Source organism: Neolamprologus multifasciatus, chromosome 23, assembly GCF_963576455.1.
Source record: "Neolamprologus multifasciatus chromosome 23, fNeoMul1.2, whole genome shotgun sequence".
Lineage (NCBI taxonomy): Eukaryota > Metazoa > Chordata > Actinopteri > Cichliformes > Cichlidae > Neolamprologus > Neolamprologus multifasciatus.
This window is the reverse complement of record NC_140460.1, coordinates 9,482,914-9,501,140: the sequence shown is the minus strand read 5'-3', so window position 1 is coordinate 9,501,140 and position 18,227 is coordinate 9,482,914. Positions and strand designations below refer to the sequence as shown.

At 39.1% G+C, this 18,227-nt stretch overlaps 1 protein-coding gene across 5 annotated transcripts; it reads left to right on the top strand.

The window, feature by feature from the left end:
• Nucleotides 1–1,031: 1,031 nt before the first annotated feature.
• On the top strand, nt 1,032–17,350 carry nek1 (NIMA-related kinase 1). 5 transcript variants are annotated; one of them, XM_085151199.1, is made up of 36 exons: nt 1,032–1,288; nt 1,578–1,726; nt 1,819–1,915; nt 2,033–2,130; nt 2,234–2,317; nt 2,414–2,481; nt 2,901–2,987; nt 3,459–3,513; nt 3,793–3,993; nt 4,093–4,165; nt 4,508–4,626; nt 4,851–4,916; nt 5,244–5,303; nt 5,383–5,430; nt 5,926–6,006; nt 6,101–6,282; nt 6,370–6,489; nt 6,573–6,675; nt 7,012–7,098; nt 7,572–7,655; nt 7,762–7,839; nt 8,568–8,663; nt 8,766–8,966; nt 9,065–9,118; nt 9,217–9,457; nt 10,728–10,853; nt 11,016–11,192; nt 11,724–11,897; nt 11,969–12,104; nt 12,255–12,331; nt 12,426–12,637; nt 13,169–13,326; nt 13,592–13,950; nt 14,182–14,315; nt 15,352–15,484; nt 16,547–17,350. In XM_085151199.1, exons 2-36 carry the CDS (start codon nt 1,610–1,612, stop codon nt 16,558–16,560), a joined length of 4,200 nt encoding a protein of 1,399 aa, XP_085007325.1. In that variant the 5' UTR covers nt 1,032–1,288; nt 1,578–1,609; the 3' UTR covers nt 16,561–17,350. The 5 variants fall into 5 exon arrangements, with proteins under 5 accessions (XP_085007325.1, XP_085007328.1, XP_085007324.1 ...); XM_085151198.1 differs by having other exon boundaries at nt 1,033–1,210; XM_085151200.1 differs by having other exon boundaries at nt 1,034–1,210; nt 11,999–12,104.
• Nucleotides 17,351–18,227: the final 877 nt, after the last annotated feature.

Below are 18,227 nucleotides of genomic sequence, written 5' to 3'. Positions count from 1 at the left end.
TACAATCAAACAAGGAGGCGTGAGCGAGCCGCCCGCGTCACCGCGGCTTGTAAATCCAGTGAATGTGTTTAGGAATTTAGTCTAAATTTTAAAAAAAATTAAATTAAATTAAATAAAACAGAATTTTACACTGAGATATGTATTTTTGTTGCTTAATCGTTTGCGATATTACATTTGAAAGACGAATACCTTTGTGAATTTCATTTTGCTGCGTATAAACAGCCAAATTCCGAAATATATAGTATGCCACTATGCCATACCTATTTAAATATACAGTATACTTTATATATGACTTTCAGGTTTTTGTCAGGTTTTTCTGTCGCAGAGTCCGCATAAAGTACGGAAGACCTAAACCTAAAATAAGACTGAAATAAATGAATCACTAAATAAAGAATGTTACTAAATGCTGTGAAAATAAGATTAAATTGGGGAAATTATTTCATTAAATGTCTGACCCACCATCCAAAGAGAAAGACTACTGCAATTGCTGCAGGAGCACTAAACTAGTGTTTACCAAACAATTAAATTAAGTTCACACTGCAATAACTTATCCACCATGGTGGGTGTTTATGTTTTTCATTACCAAACTGTAATAATTGATTTAAGATATATTTGAAGTCAATACCAATGGAATCAATAAACCTTGAAGCCTATCCATACTGAACACTTCGAAAAGTAAAAAAAATGGAGAATTTTATAAATATTTTATAAATAAATAAATAGACAATTAGATAATAAATACAGAAGCAGCTTTTATATAATAAATATGATTTATAATTTATAATTTGAATCAATGCTGTGGTCTTTCAGTTTGACAGTTACGGTACTCCACACAGGTATTACGAGGATAGTGTGTTACTAAATTTAGCGAATCTCTGTGGTTTAGATACATAATACTAGATGAAGTAACTAGAAAATAAATACATTTTAACTAAATTAATCGCCAAACGTTTCACGTTCTCCATGCTTCTCAGTTGGTTTGCGGTTGCTATGGAAAATGTCCACAGCAACGGTGTCATTGGGGGAGGAGACTGGTAAGCGTCATCCACAATAAGAGATAATGGACAGTCGTGTCCACCAATTAATGTTCGGTCTTGGTACATCTGACCAATGAAAACGTACAAAAATGTAGCCGTAGTTAGATAGAGAGTGCGAGGACAGTATCAAGTACCCGAACCTCTATGAGCAAGGCAGCGAGAAAAGACTAATGGTAAGGCACACAGAAACGTATACGGCTACGCAGTGAGCCGGTGATATTATATCAGCCAGAGTTTTGTATATTCACAAGGTAAATATTTTATGAAACTCCCATCTTCTTCTAGCTTCTAAGTAACGGGAACGCTAGCTGTTTTGCTACCAGCTGTGTTGTGTCTTGCATCTCAGCATCACAGTCCGTCTCATTTTCTGTCTGACAGCGGTCCACAATGGAGCTAACATTACATTTCCAGGACTACGCACAATTGTCATTATTAAGACTACCAAATGTTTGCCTTTTATAAAGCTTCTGTCACAGAACGCCCGATTAAAGCCTAGTTACACCGAGCAATAGCATTAGCATGTTCTTGATGTCTTTGTAGATCCAGCATGTGGAGCCAGTCATTCCAATAACATGGACAAGTACGAAAAGGTGAAGAAAATTGGGGAAGGTTCATTTGGAAAGGCTATCCTGGTCAAATCCAAAGATGATGGACACCAATATGTCATCAAGGAGATTGGCATATCTGGAGTAAGCGTCTGTGCATATTTTTTACACAAGCTTGGCATGTTCTTTTCAGCGTGCGCTTCATCTCGTTACCCTCCTATTCATTACTTTGACAGATGTCCAGCAAAGAGAGGCAGGAATCTCGGAAGGAAGTTGCTGTTCTTGCCAACATGAGTCATCCAAACATCGTCCAGTATAAGGAATCTTTTGAAGGTATTAATGCCATTCAAATAGCTCATCTGTTTATGTGAAGAAAATATTATCAAATTTGCACTGTGTGATAACTACATACTATAAGTTTTTTATTTTATTTGTATTTTTTTCCCCCAGAGGGTGGCTGCCTGTATATTGTGATGGACTACTGCGAGGGTGGAGACCTATTCAAAAAGATCAACTCTCAGAAAGGGGTACTGTTCTCAGAAGCGCAAGTAAGCCAGCAACTACTCGAGGCAGTCACTGTGCAAACAGTATACAGATATTTGGTTAAACTGATCACAATACATATGGTTTACTGTAGTCTCCCTTTTTGAGATCCTAGATTGGCTTGTGCAGATCTGCCTAGCGCTCAAGCATGTACACGATCGAAAAATTCTCCACAGAGACATAAAATCGCAGGTATTCTTTCATAAATCACAAGATTCCCTTTAAGTGATAAGTTGTTTGTTTGCATGTATTGGATTATTTACATGTGTTCTCATAATGCTTGTGTAGAACATCTTTTTGACAAAAGATGGAACAGTTCAGCTTGGAGACTTTGGAATTGCAAGGGTGCTGAACAGGTATGCACACTGTTGTCTAAATAGCCCTGCAGTTTTTCATTAAGCATAGATTCCAGACTAAAAGTTGAAGAACACTTTGCATTTCTGGTAATAAGACATTCTGTTTTACTACATTTAAAAAATATTATAGTTTATTTTGTTGAAGTTTGTTATTTGTACACTTTTTAACTGTTCTTACACAGAAATATCTTTTGGTTAAAGCAAATATGTCTGATCTTATAATGTATTACGTGTTTTATGTACTTATACATTATATTCTGAGGTTCTTAGGTGCATTTATTATTGATGTTGATTTTTCCCTTTTTTACAGCTGTTTTTGCTTTGATTTATGTCATTGTTTGTATTTTTGCACATTAGACAGTGCTTATTTGAAATATTGAAGCTTTAATATTAAAATGTGCTATTTTTCTGTTTTTCAGCACTGTAGAACTGGCAAGAACATGCATAGGAACACCATATTACCTGTCACCAGAGATCTGTGAAAATAAACCATACAATAACAAAAGGTACTTGGACTTCTGGAATATCGTACATTGGTGTCTAGTTGTCAAGCAAATTCAATAGTAATCAATGGGACAAGGTGTCTCCCCACTGAATCTTGAGTCTGCAGGATTAGGCGGTGGCTACAGTGTAATGTAAGGATATCACCTCGCCTTTTTATTGAGTAAACTTGCTCGCTTACATCTACAGCAGGAAGCTGGTATTGATTTTTCTCCTTAACTATTTTAAGTGTACATGCAATTTAACCCACTTTAGTTACAATGAGTGAAGTAAATTTAGCCCAGTCTAAATGATCTGGAGTTTTCTTGTCAATAAAGTCTTGTTTTCATCTCAGCTTATAAAAGGAAAGGAAAGGGCATGCACTTGACTGTTGATACCTTATTGAATGAATAATAAATTTAACCCAGAACTTATCCCTGCCTACCCATTTGTATGTTCTTGCCTCTCATTTTCCTTGCTTTTCCTTTCTGCTGCAGTGATATTTGGGCCCTAGGGTGTGTTCTGTATGAAATGTGCACTCTTAAGCATGCAGTAAGTATTCTGTGTGAGCTGTTTAATTATTATTATCATTTACTATTCTCTCACATACTAATTTTGATCTCTTCCCTGTATATTCTATATGTATAACTGTAGTTAGATAATGTACTGTTAGATAATATACTGAAATTGATTTCCAGTATATTAATTCCTAATTAAATCTGTAATCCAGTACAGTCCCCACATTAAGAATCCCTATATAGTTCAATTGTCTTCAGTAATTTCTATGCAGTGGTTACAGCTGTGTGAGCCTTTGCATTTGTTTATTCTCAGTTTGAGGCTGGCAACATGAAGAACTTGGTTCTTAAGATAATTCGCGGGTCGTACCCTCCTGTGTCTTGTCACTACTCCCAAGAACTGCGATCTCTCCTTGCACAGCTGTTTAAACGTGACCCTCGAGAGCGACCCTCAGTCAACAGCATACTGGACAAACCTTTCCTCTCCTGCAGGATTGAGAAATTTCTCACACCACAGGTAGACTCTGCAGCTGATTGTTAATTCTTTGGGTTTTTTTTTTGTTTGTTTGTTTTTTGCAAAAAGTAGATTGCTCATTAAATTTCTTACTCATTTCAGATCATTGCTCAGGAATTTCGCCATACTTTTCTTCACAAGCAGCCTAAATCGGGTGTGGCACAGGTGCCATCAGGTGAGCAAACTCGTCATGAAGAAGACTACATGGGGTCTGTCTTCTACAGCTTGTTTGTAGATTCTAGAACTAATCAGCCACCAAGTCAGGCACACATTCATGGCATTATAGAGGACCTTGACACCTTAAATCAAAACTGATAAATGAAGAATGCTGGACTTTTGCATCTTTTGTACAATAATCTGCTCATTTCTTTTTGATTTTTATTATGATGTGAAAATACACGTGTGTGTGTGTGTGTGTGTGTGTGTGTGTGTGTGTGTGTGTGGCTGACTAAAATACAAATTTTGTTAGTTTTTGAGTGTTTCTTCTAAATTACTTCTGGATATCTCATAATATCAGCCTCAGCCCAGAAGATTACAAAACCAGCCGCCAAATACGGAGTGCCTTTAACTGTGAGGAAGGTCCCAGATGGAGCCAGAAAGCCTGCAGACAAGAAACCAGCTGGAAAACACAAACCGGTTAGTAGGCTGTTATTGTTGATGACAAGCTGGTATGACCGATCTTTAGTCATGACGTTTGTTTTATTTTTGGGGGGGGACGGGTTTGCCTTCTTATGCCAGAAGCTGTATTTGTTGTCAATGCTTCTTCCATTTGTGTGTGTGTGTGTGTGTGTGAGTAAGTGTGTATTGGTACATCATGTTATGTTGGCTACCTCTGAAGCCCAGTGTCGTATGTTGCTCAGGCCCTTCTCCCAGCAACCCTCCAGAGAAGAGTGAGTCAAGTGGAAGAAGAGAGGAAAAAACACGAGGTACACTGAGAGCGCCATATTATATTCTCTAATAGGCTCCCTTTTTTTTTTTTTTTTTTCTCTCGCCATTCACTTACACGTGAAGGTCCCTTCTTATTAGCATTTTCAATTTTGCTCCCTCTCATTGCACTTGCTCCCCATCTTCACCTGTTGTCCGCTCCCGGCCCATTCGGAGTGCTCTGCCTGATATAGCTTTCTCTTTTAACCAAACTTTTCCTCCTCGCCCACCTGACCTCTGACAGAGCAGTCCTGCTGGCTCTTTCCCTTGAGCCGGGTTTCTTTAAGATGTCTATTTTGGGGTTTGAATGGTTTTGTGTCATTCTGTAGGATGGCATCAGAAAGAAGAGGATGGACATGATCGAGAAAGAAAGGAAACAGAGAGAGCAGGTGAGCATACTGTTTAGTTTCTATATCTCCATGCAAAAAGTTTTTATACTTTTCAAACTAAAGTCTTTCTTTCTTTCAGATGTTCATGTTGAAAGCGGAGCAGATGAAGAGATATGAAAAGGAAAAGGTGGGTGATTAACTGAGCTTGGGTGTGTGGTTTTTATTTAGTTTTTATTTCATTAGTGAAGGAAAGGGGATCCTTTTTAGGACAAAGTTAAAAAAACTATTAAATATAAATTTTAATCAAGTAAAATTCTTAAAAAAAGTCTATTTATTCAGTTCAGTTTCACTCTATATTCGCCCCATGGCCTAGAACACAGTTTGAGAACACTGATTGTATAGAAATTTATGGCTATGGCCACCATGACCCTAACTTTTTGTGTACTATAGTTTTAAGCTTCCTAAATGTTGGCAACATTTTTATATGAAGGTAAATGATAAACTAACACATGAGTTGTCAAAGCACAGTCTGCAGGTCAGTGGCAGCAGTGGAGGGGGGGGGGGTTTAGTCTGGATATTTTCTTTATCTTCTGCTAGATGATTGATCTGAGCTCCACAGTGCATTTGTAGTTCACACACTCTGTACAGCTAAACCTAAATCTAAACCTTTGATCTCTTACAGATCAATCGAATAAACCAAGCAAGAGAACAAGGCTGGAAGCATGTCTTGAGTTCTAGTGGAGGTAGCAGCCCAGAGAGAAAGGTAATGTATATTTTTTTCCGTTTTTGTCATATAAAGAGTTATGTCAGGATGCCCTCAGCGAGGGTTGCGACATTGTTTTGTTCTCCGTACTCAGTGTTTTGTAGGAGGTGGAAAGAGAGGTGCACATGTTGCTGCTGTTCAGGGTTCTACTCTAGCTCCTCTCCCTGGTAAAAGCCCTTATGAACACTACCATGCAATCCTCGACCAAATGGCTAAACCGACGCCTAAAGATGTCAGCAGGGAGAGCTCCTCAGCTGGACCTTGCAGTCCCATTCGGTAAGGTTATTTTATTTATTTATTTTTGGCTGTTTATGTGTGTTAAGTAGTACTTGTAATGACATTGCCTATTTATGTACTGACTAGTGTACCAGCTGCTGCAGGCACAGTGCTTCCTAACAGCCCTGCTCGACGACTAGACCCTGACGTAATCAAGAGAGAACTCCACAGGCTGCAGCATGTTTCCAAACAAGCCCATATTAGCAGGTCAGCTAGTCACATAGCTGTGTTGTTGTTCTCAACAGTGTAAAAGTTGAGTACGAATATTTATTACTGTGTTTTTTTCACAGGCAGCGCGGTCAAATGGCAGTTGGGCGAGCCTTTCAAGTTGAGGAGTTTTTGCAGCGGAGGAGGGAAGCTATGCTCAACAAAGCCCGTGCTGAAGGACAGCTGGTACATATTGTAACTACTAATAAGTATATAGTCCCCATCATGAAAACACTACATGATAACCTGTTACTATACTGGTGAAATTTATATGAACAGAAATAAAAACCGATATTGATATTTAGTAAGAAGCGTTGTCAATCTAACAGCTTAATTAAGCTCTATTTCCGGTCTCAATATTGAATCAATTATAGACCTGTGACTGCAAATCACACTGAGAATCAAACGACTGCCTGCGAATGTTTTTATCCTTTTCTATTATTTTTGTCTTACACATAATCTTGTGGCAGCTAGCTGTTAGGGCCCGTGTCCTAAAGTGTGGTTAAATTAAATGGTAAACAGGGTACTCGGCAAAACCTGGCAGCAATCTATGGAGGCCGGGCTGGTGGTGTTCGGTGCAGGAGGTCTAAAGCCAACAAAGAGGAGGAGGTAGGAGGCCAAGGCCTGAACGCCCAGCCTCACACTTCACCTTACTCACAGCACGTCTGGCTTGGCACGTTTCACACGTCTGCACGAAGCTCCCTTTGACCCGCCCACAGTTCAACCCAGCAGCTCAAACTCATTGCCACTCCTTGTGCAATGTGTGGTGTTCCATTATCCCAGTTATGGCTGCTGTCTCATTTCAAATAACCACCCGAGTTTTGAGTTTGGTCATAAATGTTTTGCTCTGAATGGAATACATCTTCATTGCTGATTGTAAATTTGTGTTGTCTTTTGTTTTGTTTTTTGTTATTTTATCTAAATGGCTGATGTCTTTGTGTATAACCTTTTTTTTTTTTTTATGTACAAGTCCCAACAAAGCATTTTTTGTTTTGTTTTTTGTATGTCTGCTAATATCAGTACTGTACTCTCTGCTTTGTGTGTGTTCATTCAGTATGTAACATTTCTGTATTTGTTCTCAGGAGTACTTGGCAAGGCTCAGACAGATCCGCTTGCAGAACTTCAATGAGCGCCAGCAGATCAAAGCTCGACTCAGAGGAGAGAAGGTACATTATTCCACCTCTTCACAGGGTGCCAATAATGAAGGTGGTTTTCAGTTTTTGCTGACAATTTTGTCTCCTGGGTGTTGATGTTGCTTCCTGTGTATTTCAGTATGATAGCGATGGTTCTGACAGCCAGGAGTCCAGTGAGGAGGCCGAGCTCAGGAGAAAGAAGATAGAGGCTTTAAAAGTGAGTCTAGAAGAAGCAAAAAACAATTGCATTTTCCAATATCCGATGTTTATTTGATAACCTTATTTGCAGAGACGTTAACAATGATTAAAACGACAGCAAGAGGAAGATGATGTAATTCTCTTCCTTTTCTGCTTTGCCTGTAACTTGTTGCTGTAAAGAGGCTTAAAAAGTCATGGCTGTCGTTTTGTCCTGAAACAGCACCGGAAAATATAAAAAAAACACTGTCATCAGAGAAGACATTGGATTTTGTACAGCCCTATTTTTAGTAATCATATTTTGATCATTGCTACAGCCCCTAAAATCCACGGCTCAGAGTAACCAAACACGTGAGATTTCACAAAACTTCCACAGATCAAAACATGCTTTATTAAGCAAAAATAGTGACTAACCCTAAACCTCGAAACAACCACCCAGTGGGTCACCGGTATCAATGTTTTCTCCTGAACTAATGTTTAGAAACAAAACTACTTCAAGCAAAATATGAAAACGGGACCATCGGTAATTCCCAAGTCAACTTATAATAAACAAAACTGCAAAAGACAAAGGTCTGTACTGGTGGAGGAGAGATGACCCTCTCGATTAGTGTGCATGCAGTTTAGCCTTCCCAGCCAATTGTAACTGGAGGAAAAAGGGAGGAGAGAGTTTAATATAATAAAAAATAATAATAGACAGAAATAATGTGTAACATTTATCAAAGCGTGTCATTGTTTTGTTCTGTTTTGCAGGCACAAGCTAATGCCCGTGCAGCTCTTCTGAAAGAGCAGCTAGAGAAGAAGAGGAGAGAAGCATATGAGAGAGAAAAAAGGGCATGGGAGGACCATGTAAGCATTTGTTTTTGGTTCATCCCTGTCTTGTCTTAGTGTGACCTTACTGGTGCATTAGTTAAAGTATAAGCTAACTTTGCATATTGACTGTTATGGAAGCTTGCAGCACGAGGGGTCAAAGGTGGCATGGCGGGAGCAAATATAGTGGCCTCAGAAGCAGTATCGTCTACCTCTGATAGTCCTCTTCCACAGCCAGGCCCCTCTCAGCCAGAACCAGCTGCCAAAACTCCAGCCCTGCCTACACCCAAACCCTCCACCCCAGCTATATCCATGACTGCTGCCCTAAAGAACGTTGGAGCAGTCAGTATATAATTGATGTGTAACACTATCTCTCACAGTACTATGGGATATTTATTTATTAGCTACATGAATTTGGCTTTTTTTTTTTTTTTTTACAGATGACTCCACTAAAGGAGAGCTTGCCTGAACCAGAGTCTGCAACCGTGATCCAGGTGAGGTGATTAGTTGTTTAAAATTTATGAAATCAAATAACAACGCCATTCGTTCTAATGAAGAAAAATACTGTTATGCAATCACTTCTGTGTAACAGAGTGAGAAGAAGCAGATTCTGCGCAGACTTAACCAGAACCTTAAAGCTCAAAGCCCAGTAGAGGAGGTGGAGGAGTCTCCTTCGGCCCCAGCAGAATCAATTCCTGCTCCAACCCAAAACCAGTCGGATACAGACAAGCGCCCCTCTTCCAATGAAGACCGGAAGAAGTGGGAAGCAGCAGAGCTACCTGTACTTCCCATGGCTCAGCAAACTTTAGAGGAAACGTGTGCCACAGCAAGCAGTGAGTTGAGTCTAACTAGAGATGGATTAAGAGGATTCCAGTATGTTTTGCTTTGTTTTGTCTTTTTTTGTGGTGTGCCATGCCCTGACAAACAGAAGTCTCACAACTTGCAGCGAACTTCATAAAACGACTGGGCAGTTTTTTTGAAAGCCCCGATTTGGACATAGGGTAACTGAGCCAAAGCTTAAAAACTGCATGTATAGAATCACCAGTCAAATGTGATTAACAGCCAAAAAAAGGTTTGTTTTCCTCCCAAAAATAAAGTTTATAAAATGCTTTACCCACAAACGTTTATTACACATATACAAACTCTAAAGCGTCATTAAAGGCTCAGTCTTCTAAAAAAAAAAAGCAGTAAATGCACATAGTTGAAAATGTGGTGGACATCTGACCACCATCTGTCGTCTTTGCTATTTAGTGAGTGTGTTTATCATTTCATCTTTTAAATTTTAACCAAATAAAACAAAGGAAATTGGCCTTTTTAGCCTGTATGAATAAACGTTAACACCTATGTCAAGCTAGAAATTGTGGCATAAACAGACTCTGACCTAAATTTTGACAGAAGCATTACGCAAGTTACAGTTGGCCTACAACCACATTTAAAATCAAAATAAAGGATTTCTGTCTAAAGCAGGTTAGATTACTATAACAATGACTTCATAAGTCAAAAATTCAATGAGACAGCTGCAGCTCATGCAACATGCTAACACTAAAAAAAAATTGGATTACTTTAAAATCCTTGTACTGCTTTACAAAGCACCAAATGGACCTACTTAGATTTCACATTTATTCATACTTCATGAAACATCCAGACTTTTAAGGCAATTAGGACCAGGTGTTCTCTCTATTACTGGAATCACAACAAAATAATAACAAATGCAGCTTTCAGTGTTTCAGCTCATCAGTTCTAGAGCAAATGTCTTGAACACTTGATGTCAGCTAAAACTGCTGCTCCATTTAAGTCATTGCTAAACTTTACTGTTTGAGGGGCCTACCAATAAAATCACACCTGTGACCTCCTAACCTTTGATTTGCTTTAATCTCATCTTTTGTTTGTTTGAGATTATGCTCCTTGCTACATTTCCCATTATCATCATGTTGTGTTTTTCATATAGTTTATTTCTGCAAAGAAGTGCCTTGTATCTAAACAGATCAATTGAAATATATTTGTTTTGACATTATAATTCTTCAGTTGATTTCTATTCAGGATCTGTTGGTTTCTCTACTAAAGGGCAGGTTTGCCAAATTTCCCCTTCTGTTATCTCATTAGCCACTTCAGCATCTCCAGATGGTAGGCCGTCCTCTGGTGGTGACAGGAAGAAGTGGGAGGCAGGAGTTCCACTTGTCCTCTCTGCAGCTCAGCAAACTCTAGAGGATACATCCCTCATGACCATTGGTAAGTCCTTTCCCGCTGAGTCAGAACAAGCACACAGCTTTCCATATAACTGCTCTCTGAGTATTACACTCTCTCTCTGTCTCTCTCTATTTCTGTTTTTGGTTTGTTTGTTTGTTTGTTTGTTTGTTTGTTTGTTGTTTTGTTTTTGTTTTTTTGTCTCAGAGCAAACAGCGGGTGAGGTTATACAGATGGCTGTGCTACAGGAAGATGCTCCCAGGAAGATGTGGGGAGCAAGTCCAGACTCTCAGGTGCTGAAGGTACTTAAGGAGGCAGAACTTCAGCCACTCACCCAGCCACTGGAGACTCTCACCATATGTGAGGACGAGTCTTGTAGTCCTGGTTAGTCTTACTTAGTTTCTCACCTCATGATGATTTTTTTTTTTTTTTTTTTTTTTTTTTTTTTTTTTATGTGAGTGTCAACATGAAACAAATTCAGTTAGCTTCTGGGCTCATGTCTTGTCTTTGGGATTTATTTTCTCTCCTGACTCAAAGTTAATGTGATCACAGGAACAGCAACAGGTCATGTTACACTATTAAAAGGCATGGGTTTTTTTGTTTAAAATTTCTGACAATTTGACTAAATTAGGCCAAAAACTTTGCTTGGTACTGCAGGAATAGTTTTGATGTGAAATTTAGAGAATATTTCCCTGTATTTGTCCCAAAGTTGCAGATTTATTTATTTATTTATTTATGAGAAACTACATAAATAGTGAGTTAAGGTAGAAAAGTACTGCAAGAGCATGTCTGAATTTACTTCAACACATGGAGAGATGAAGAATCCTTTAATCTTTACATTTTTCTTATTTGGTGCTGCTTTAAATAATATGCGCTTGTCATGTACTATTATTATTGTCTCTTGGTTTCTTTCAGTTAAATTAAACCAGATGACAGCAGAAGCTGGCATTGTGAAGATACCTAAAGAAGTGTTACCCCCTGTAGTGGCTGAGAGTCCTGCAGCTACAGATGTGGCCTCACATCAAGAAATCTCCATGGCTGCTGCAATAGAGAGCCCAACACTGCCAACCAGCGTTACTGAGACTCAGGGTTAGTACCTGATATTGATCCAATCTTTTGCTGTTTATTTAAATTTTTATTTATTTTTATTTTTTTCCCAGCTAAGTCCAGTGATGCTCAAATTCCTTTAGATCCAGCAGACTTGGAGTCGGTGTTTTTAGAGGAAACCCCTAAACAGGCCTCACGTCCTCCAAACAGTGTGCAGCAGGCTTGGGAGCAGGAAGGCCAACAGCAAATGTGAGTGTTAAATGAAATCAAAAATTTGCATTTTTCATACCAAAATGAAAATTGAGCTTTTTTTTTATTATGATTTAAAACTCCTTTAAATAAATAAATGTACAAAGGCAACATGCATGTCTGTAAAGCTAAGCTGGATTTCTTCTACAGGCCAACAGAGGGCGATATAAGACCAACAGGCAACAAAGAGGCTGAGCAGAGTGCAGACAAAGCTCCTGAGCCATCAGGTGAGATCAATGTGTAGTGAGCCAAGATGACTTTTTTCAGGGTAATTATTATCTTAATTAAACCTGCCCCCATTTTTCCTCTCTACTGGTTTAGCTCAGCACGAGGAGCCCCTATTTATGAAACTGTGTTCCCCGGCCCACCGACGCACTGCCGCCCTCGCTATCCTCTCAGCCCAGTCCTCCATGGATGAATCATCCTCCTCTCTGGCCTCTCGCTCACGCTCTGTCTCACCTCTACGCTCCAAACACCAGAATGCACTCCTCATTGGTCTTTCTACAGGCATGTTTGATGCCAACAACCCCAAGGTGATTACTAGCAGAATATAACACTTTTTTTTGTGTGTGTGCGGACATTGTGTTACATAATAAAGGGAAGTTCTAAAGTTAATTCTCTTAAGTATTAAACCCAGGACATTGTTAGCTGTAAGAGTGATCAGGTGTTTCAGGACATTTATCTCTTCTCCCTGGTGTGATGTAGAGGCTTGTGCAGTATTTTGGGTAGGATTTCAGTCTTCTTTATTAATGAGAAGGCTGAAATGAATCCATTAATCTCCCAGTCTGAACCTGCGCTGAGTCTTATATTACAGGACGAGCATCCATCAACCATTATCTTTCACGACCTTCATCAGGGACAATGGGATCTGCAGAGCTCAACATTTTTAATATGCATATAAAAAATGGCTACATAGGATAGGATCTTGTCACAGAGTCATGTCCTATTCTGGCCCCTTCTTTGCATATTAAGCCCTTGTTTATTGTGTCATATGAATTCCACTTGCAGTTGTGTTAGTCAAACACTCAAAATATTCTGTCACTGTGTTTGGTTTGTGCCCGCAGATGCTGCGGACATGCTCTCTACCAGACCTGAGTCGACTCTTCAGCTCTCAGCAGGACGTTACAGTGACTGGCGAAGCTAGCGTTGCTCCAGACAACAACCTGGAAATTGAGGACCTGGATGAGGCAGGAAAAGATGATGACCAGTCTGAGACAGAGGAGTAAGAAAAGCATGAAATCTAAAAACATCCTAAGACATTTTCTGGCCCAGCTGTTCATGATCATAAGTAGTATTTTTAAGACAAAGGTTCTAATTTTTCGAATAGGCATAATCAGAAATAACAACGACCTGTATCTGTAAACTATATAAAGACAGGTAGTTGTTACAATGACAACTATTGCAAGCAGCTTTATATTTAAGGTAATGACCCTACAATATTAGAGGGAAAACTATTGTTTTCTAAGAAACCTTGTTCTGTTTCTTAGTGCTTATGAAGATGAAGATCTGCGTGACATCAGGGCATCCATGGAGAGACTGCTGCAAGAGGAGGTTGGAGCTGGCGACTTTAATGGAAACCCTTCTGAGAGCGGAGACCAGGAGCTTTTCAACAGGATCGCAGCTGAAATCGATCAGGACAACAATCAGATGGCGGTAGACGATGATGACGATGAAGATGAGGATGAAGAAGAGGAAGATGATGAAGGCGATGAGGAGGAAGAAGAGGAGGAGGAGGAATGCTCAAATGGAAGTCCTGCTGATGAGGAGGCAGGGGAATTGCTTACCAATGGTGTGGGAGAGGAGAACCACAGTAATAACAGGCAGCTCAATGAAGAATGGCATTCGGGTAAGGACAGAACATCACAGAGACTCAGATGTTTTGGTCTATTTTACTCAGGTTGCTTTAAAACATTACCTAACTCTAGTTTTTACATTTAGCTTGTTTTATGTTTGAAACTGCTTAAGACCTTAAATATAATCTTTAATTAATATTCTATATTCCTTCAGCACCTTCATAGTTTTCAAGACCAAAATTTTGAGATTTTTATGTGAAGTGATTGGTTCTGCTCCACAACAGATGGCAGCGGAGAGGAGCAGGGCGGAGAGATGGAGCATCATGACAGCATCTTCAGCCGTCTGGAAGAGCTTCGGTTCAAACTGGAGCAGCAGATGGGTTTTGAGAAGTTCATTGAGGCCTACAATAAGATTAAGGTATGAAATATTCATTATTTCTCTTTGAAATCTGGAGTTTGTTCGTATAACTTCACAGTTAAAATGACAATACAAGCCAAAATCAAATTTACATTTTTTTTTTTCCTCTGGACCGCTGTGCTATATCTGGAGTGTTTTTAGCATGAGGTGCCCAGTTTTGGAGATTTCAGCTGTAGAGATGTCTGCTTTAATACTGCAGCTCAGCTTATAGGGGATGTCATTAAGGTTTGTATATTTTGCATAGTGATGCTGTTGGCATGTGTAGTTCTTTAGAAGGAAAATGGCTTGTGAGTGAAACCGCTTAGAGCAAGATTTGAAGATTATGTTCATGACAAAGTGCATCTTCTCCAGTGTGGACAGCCGACTAAGCAGCTACTTTTGTGGGGAGTTGGGGGAGGTGCGTATATTACATATTCTCTAGCATGTCGTGGTCTGCCCAAGGTCTCCCAGTGTGAAAAACACCTCACCTAAGAGGAGCGAGATGCTCAAACCTTTGCAGCAGACTCATTTTGGCTCTACTTTTCCTGCATCCAAGTGAAAGACCAGACATAGTCTCCCTCCATGAATTGTCATGTTCTCATTTTGCTTGCCTGAGTGATCCAAGGAGCTTTGTTGTTGGGAGAAATTTGCCCCAATAATATAACTATGGAACATAGCTGGTAGTGTCTCCCAAGGAAAAATTGGAAAAATGTATGACCACAATAAGTAATATTCAAAAACGACACGATTCAAGAAACCTCATCTAAATCAGGGGCTTTGAGGCCCCACCCTGGAGCCAGCCAAGGGGAATCTCAGACTCTATGGGATAAGATTCAGCCCAAGTGATCCGCATGGGCCCAGCATCCACTGGAGGAACCATTGGTGTCTTATTGGTGAATTGGACTGCAGTCAAGGGTGGTGGTTTAGTCTCTCTCTGCATTAACTGATTCTCCAAAATAATGCAGTCATATGTAAAACGTATACATCTGTGCTGTCCTTTTTAAGCGTTACATCACAAGACTGATTGAAGAGACTTGTTGTTGTTTTGATGCTCAAGGCCATACATGAAGATGAGGATGAGAATATTGACCTGGGCTCCAGTTTGGTCCTAAGCATTCTGGGAACTGAGCACCAGCATCTGTATCCCAACATCCTTCATCTAGTGATGGCAGATGGCGCTTATCAAGAAGGTGAGTGACAGTTTTTTTCAAATTATCTTTTTCAGTGTCTCTGATTTAAATAAATAACATTTAAAATGATATTATTTAATGTTTTTACATGACACACAATAAAAGAGTTCAAATGAGTTTTTCACTTGGACCTGGTTCATTTTATTTATGTATTTTTTCTTTTATATAATTTTTAATTTTCACACCGTTTTCCTTCTGAGCCACAAACATCCGAGCAGGTTTCTTTTCATTGTTCTAGTCAGCGACAGCATCAGCGTCGTGTCAAAATTCTGTCCTCTTTTCTCACGTTGTTGCTCAGTCTCTTCACCAAGTCGTGAAGAGACTGAGCAGATGTGAAAGACACCCTTAACTCTGTTTTCTTTGTCGTGCTCTGTGCTGAGCGTGTCGTCGGACTTGGGGGGCCACAGCAGAAATAGAAAGCAGTTAATCCCTCAGGATGGGAGCAGGCTTCAGATATATTTTCTAATTGAACATCTTTGTTTGATAGTTCGTTCGTTTTCTATTTTTACTGTCTTCTGAAGTAGAGATGGATGATGCAAATGTCAGATATCTCCCCTGAGGGCTCGTCTCTAGATCTGTTATCTTATGGCTTACATCCACGCAGTGGTGGATATAATTATATATTTTTGAAGCAGCAATCAGAGAGCAAACTGTTGTAAGGCAGCCTAGTCTATTAATTGTGCCAAAATCTCAAGTTCTTCTTTTTTTTCCCTCCCTTTGGCTCTTCTTCTTGTTAAAAAGGGCAAAAATTCTTACTATTGTCATCTCATACTGCATTTCAAACTTTGGAAGGGGCAGCATATAAAAACAATAAAAAAAGAGAAGCTCGATAAGCTTGTTTTAGACAGTAGATAAACTGATGAGCTGCAACAGATCCAAATATGAGACCAGTACAGATTGGCAGATGGCTGCCAGTGACCTGGTGAGGTTAAATGTTTGGTTCTGTTGTTCATTATAACAATGCTGTCATTGTCTCTCGCCTCCTCTGTCGTTTACTTTTAGGAGTAATGGTCCAACTGCTTTGTTGAATTGTCGTGATTTTCTTTGTTGTCTTTCTTTTAGATAACGATGAGTAATGTTTTGTGCAATGGAGCTGCTGGCGGCTTTGACAATCTGCTAGCAATCTGATGTCTTCCTGTGACACACGCGATCGGCAGAAGGATCTATGCATGAAGTGTCCCAGCCTCACATCTAACAGTGTTTCAGGCACACTTGCATGATGTATAACTAATACACTCAAGACTGTACTTCATACTTTGACTATCAGCACCTGACACTCTTTTCTAACCAGTGTTCTTTCAAAAGTGCATTATGGAAAAAGACATGTGTTGTTGTTAACCAAAGTTTACTGCAAAATCAAGTAAATGTTTCGTCCACATCTGTGAGTGAAAGACGCACATGGGTTGTCACGATTAAAAGCATAGACTTTGCTGTGTTTAACATTGTTGTTGGTTCAGTTGGACTCTTTGGTGGGTGAAGATCTGGTCCTCTCAGGTGCTCTCTTTCTGTCCCATCCTCAACCACAGCTTCAGAACTTTAACCAGGTCAGGATTTTATTCAAAACCAGTTCAGCCTCTTTTTCTTGTGATTGTTGTCACCAAATAAGAAGTTAAATAATATCTAAGGCATTTTCCATGTTTCGTACTGCTTCGATTAAATTAAGCAAAGTGAAACATTTTTGTGAGTGAGACTGTTGTATATGTTGCCAAGGAACTGTAGCAAGACTGTGGTTGGTGTGACAGGTGGAGCAGGTCAGAGTTGTACTGATGATATAACTTGTCATATCGACGCTAACAGTAAATCATGTTTGTTTCTAAATTTAAATACTGCAGAACTTTATATGAAATAAAAACCTTTTTTAAAGAAGTTGAAGAGTTATTCTATTTTTTCACACAAAGAAGGGTTTAGACAGCAGACATCAAGGCTTGTGATTTAACTGCCTTACAATTTATTTTTTTTATTTTAAAGGTTGTTTTAAAGCATTAACAAATTAATTTTTGAAATCTGGTAAAAATGACTTCTTCAAAATTTGGTGACGTATTTGACCACAAGGTGGCAGCATTTTAGCAAAAGGTTCCACCCAACCAACAAAGATTAGATTCTTTGTTAGAAATTATCTATTGCTACCCCCAAAAGACAACTTTTAATTCATGCTTTCCACAAACTAAGTTGGCTAATTATGGCTATAAAATGCTACATGACCTCATTTTAACTTCAGATGTTATCTCTGCTACAAAATACACATCTTGGATGTAACATCATAGCTTTTGTTTCTTTATATTTTGTTAGTAGTTTTAATTAATTGAAACTGCTGTAAAAAGCTTTCAAAATATTCCTAAAGGCAGTTTTTGTAATTATGTTGTGCAGGTAGGCCTTTGCCTGTTGCCAGGTTACAGTTGTATATAAGAATGACTGACTCACTGCACCATCTCCTGGTACAGATTGGTATTACATGAAAGTACAACCTGGCCCTGGCTTCATTTAAGTTCGTTTTTCTTCAGTGCAGTACATGGATGTTTTTTGAGACTTAGTACATTTAGGTTTTAAACAAATCAGTGTACAACAAGTAACTCACAGCCCCCAACATTTTACATTATTTTTTAAATTTAATGTGTGTTTATTTATTTCTTCCTAAAACAATCTTTAGATTAGAAATGTGGTTGTGGAAAGAGAATCATTCTACTTTTCACAGGTTATTGGATGACTGTGCCACTGGTGAGGACACGAGGCTATTTTCAGCTAC